Here is a 1,550-nt window from a genome sequence, read left to right on the forward strand (position 1 = left end):
AGCAATAGGTAGACGAGCAGCAGCAGGAGCAGCAGCAGCATATACTGCAGCAAATGGTGCATTGACAGCAGCAGCAGAGAAAGCAGCAGCAGCAACAGAGTTTCAGTGGGGGCGGCTAGCTGATGCTTCTTTCTGTGTTTCTAGGCGCATGCAGCAGGAGCTGCAGCAGCAGCAGATTGCTGCTGCGCTGCTGTATGATAAACCATCCGAGCAGCTGCAGCTGCTGCCTCTTGCATGCAGACACTACATTGCTGCTTCTTATTTTTCTGTCGATGCAGCAGCAGCAGAAACAGCAGCAGCAGCAGCAGCAGCAAGAGAGGAAGCAGATGCTAGGATTGTTGCTGCTAATGATCCACGGGCAGGCCACCGTGCTGTTGCTGCTGCTCTTTATGCTATTGATGCTGCTGCTGCTGCAGCAGAAGCAAGACCAGTGTACGATGCTGATGCAGCAGCAGCAGCAGGAGCAGCAACAAGAAGAGAGTTCTCGCTGCTGGGTTTGCTGCTGCAGCATTTCCCTGAGTACATGCAGCAGCAGCTGCAGCAGCAGCAGCGCGGCCACCTCCAGCTGCAGCAGCAGCTGCTGCTGCCTACCTGCAGCACACAGCTCCCAGCTGACGTTTTGCTGCAGGCGTATGAGCAGCTTCGGCGGCAGCGGCAGCAGCGGTGGCAGCACCAGCAGCAGCAGCAGCAGCAGCAGCAGCAGCAGCAGCAGCAGCAGCAGCCGCTCGGGCGCCTTCTGTATACGGAGCTAACTCCAATCACAGAACTGGTGAGAAGCAAATACTCAGCAGCAGCAGCAGCAGCAGCAGCAGCAGCAATAGCAGCAATAGCAGCAGCAGCAATAGCAGCAGCAGCAGCAGCAGCAGCAGCAGCAGCAGCAGCAGTTTTGTGTCTTGCTGCTGTGTTGTGAGCTCAGAGTGTCTACACCTGTGGAGGTGCTTTTGAGGACAGCACCTGGGACGGCAGCAGCGGCCCCCGCAGCAGCAGCAGCAGCAGCAGCAGCAGGAGCAGCAGCAGCAGCAGCAGCAGCAGCGACTACAGCACAGACGGCAGCATCATATTAGATGCTGTTGAGTGCAGCAGCAGAATCAGCAACAACAGCAACAACAGCGAGAGCAGCAGCAACAGCATCAACAGCAGCAGCCACAGGAGCAGCAGCAGCATCAGCATCAGCAGCAGCAGCAGCAGCAGCAGCAGCAACCGCTGCTCCTGCTGCATACAAATTACTGTAAGAAAGGAGCGGCCCGCTGTGCTGCTGACGAGCACCAGCTACACACAGGATGAGGATTTGCTGCTGCTGCTGCATGCGCTGCAGCAGTACGACGCAGCAGTAGAAGCAGCAGCAGCAGCAGCAGAAGCAGCAGCAGCAGGACAGCAACCCGGGCAGCAGCAACAGCAGCAGCAGCAGCAACAGCAGCAGCAGCAGCAGCAGCAGCTCCCTGAGCTGCTGCTGCTCGTCACAGGCAGAGGCAGCAACAAACAGCAATGGATAGCAGCAGCAAGAAGGGCGCGGCTTAAGCACACATCTATCTGCTGCTTCTTTGCTTCGC

At 57.7% G+C, this 1,550-nt stretch overlaps 2 protein-coding genes across 2 annotated transcripts in view; both read left to right on the forward strand.

Annotated features, from left to right (window-relative positions):
• EMH_0050870 (uncharacterized protein) overlaps positions 1 to 8 on the forward strand; it is a gene marked incomplete at both ends in the record, with an annotated part of 1,290 nt that extends 1,282 nt beyond the window's left edge. Inside the window, one exon of the mRNA XM_013496697.1 lies at positions 1 to 8. Within this exon, the coding sequence (XP_013352151.1) occupies positions 1 to 8 (8 nt within the window).
• A 140-nt stretch (positions 9 to 148) lies between these two features.
• Positions 149 to 1,550, forward strand: part of EMH_0050880 (beta-1,4-mannosyltransferase, putative) — a gene marked incomplete at both ends in the record, with an annotated part of 3,083 nt that continues 1,681 nt past the window's right edge. Inside the window, 2 exons of the mRNA XM_013496698.1 lie at positions 149 to 769; positions 917 to 1,456. Of these exons, the coding sequence (XP_013352152.1) occupies positions 149 to 769; positions 917 to 1,456 (1,161 nt within the window). The remainder of the gene's footprint in view (positions 770 to 916; positions 1,457 to 1,550) is intronic.

The sequence above is a fragment of the Eimeria mitis genome, genomic scaffold (genome assembly GCF_000499745.2).
Source record: "Eimeria mitis Houghton genomic scaffold, Emh_scaff2243, whole genome shotgun sequence".
Taxonomy (NCBI): Eukaryota; Apicomplexa; class Conoidasida; order Eucoccidiorida; family Eimeriidae; genus Eimeria; species Eimeria mitis.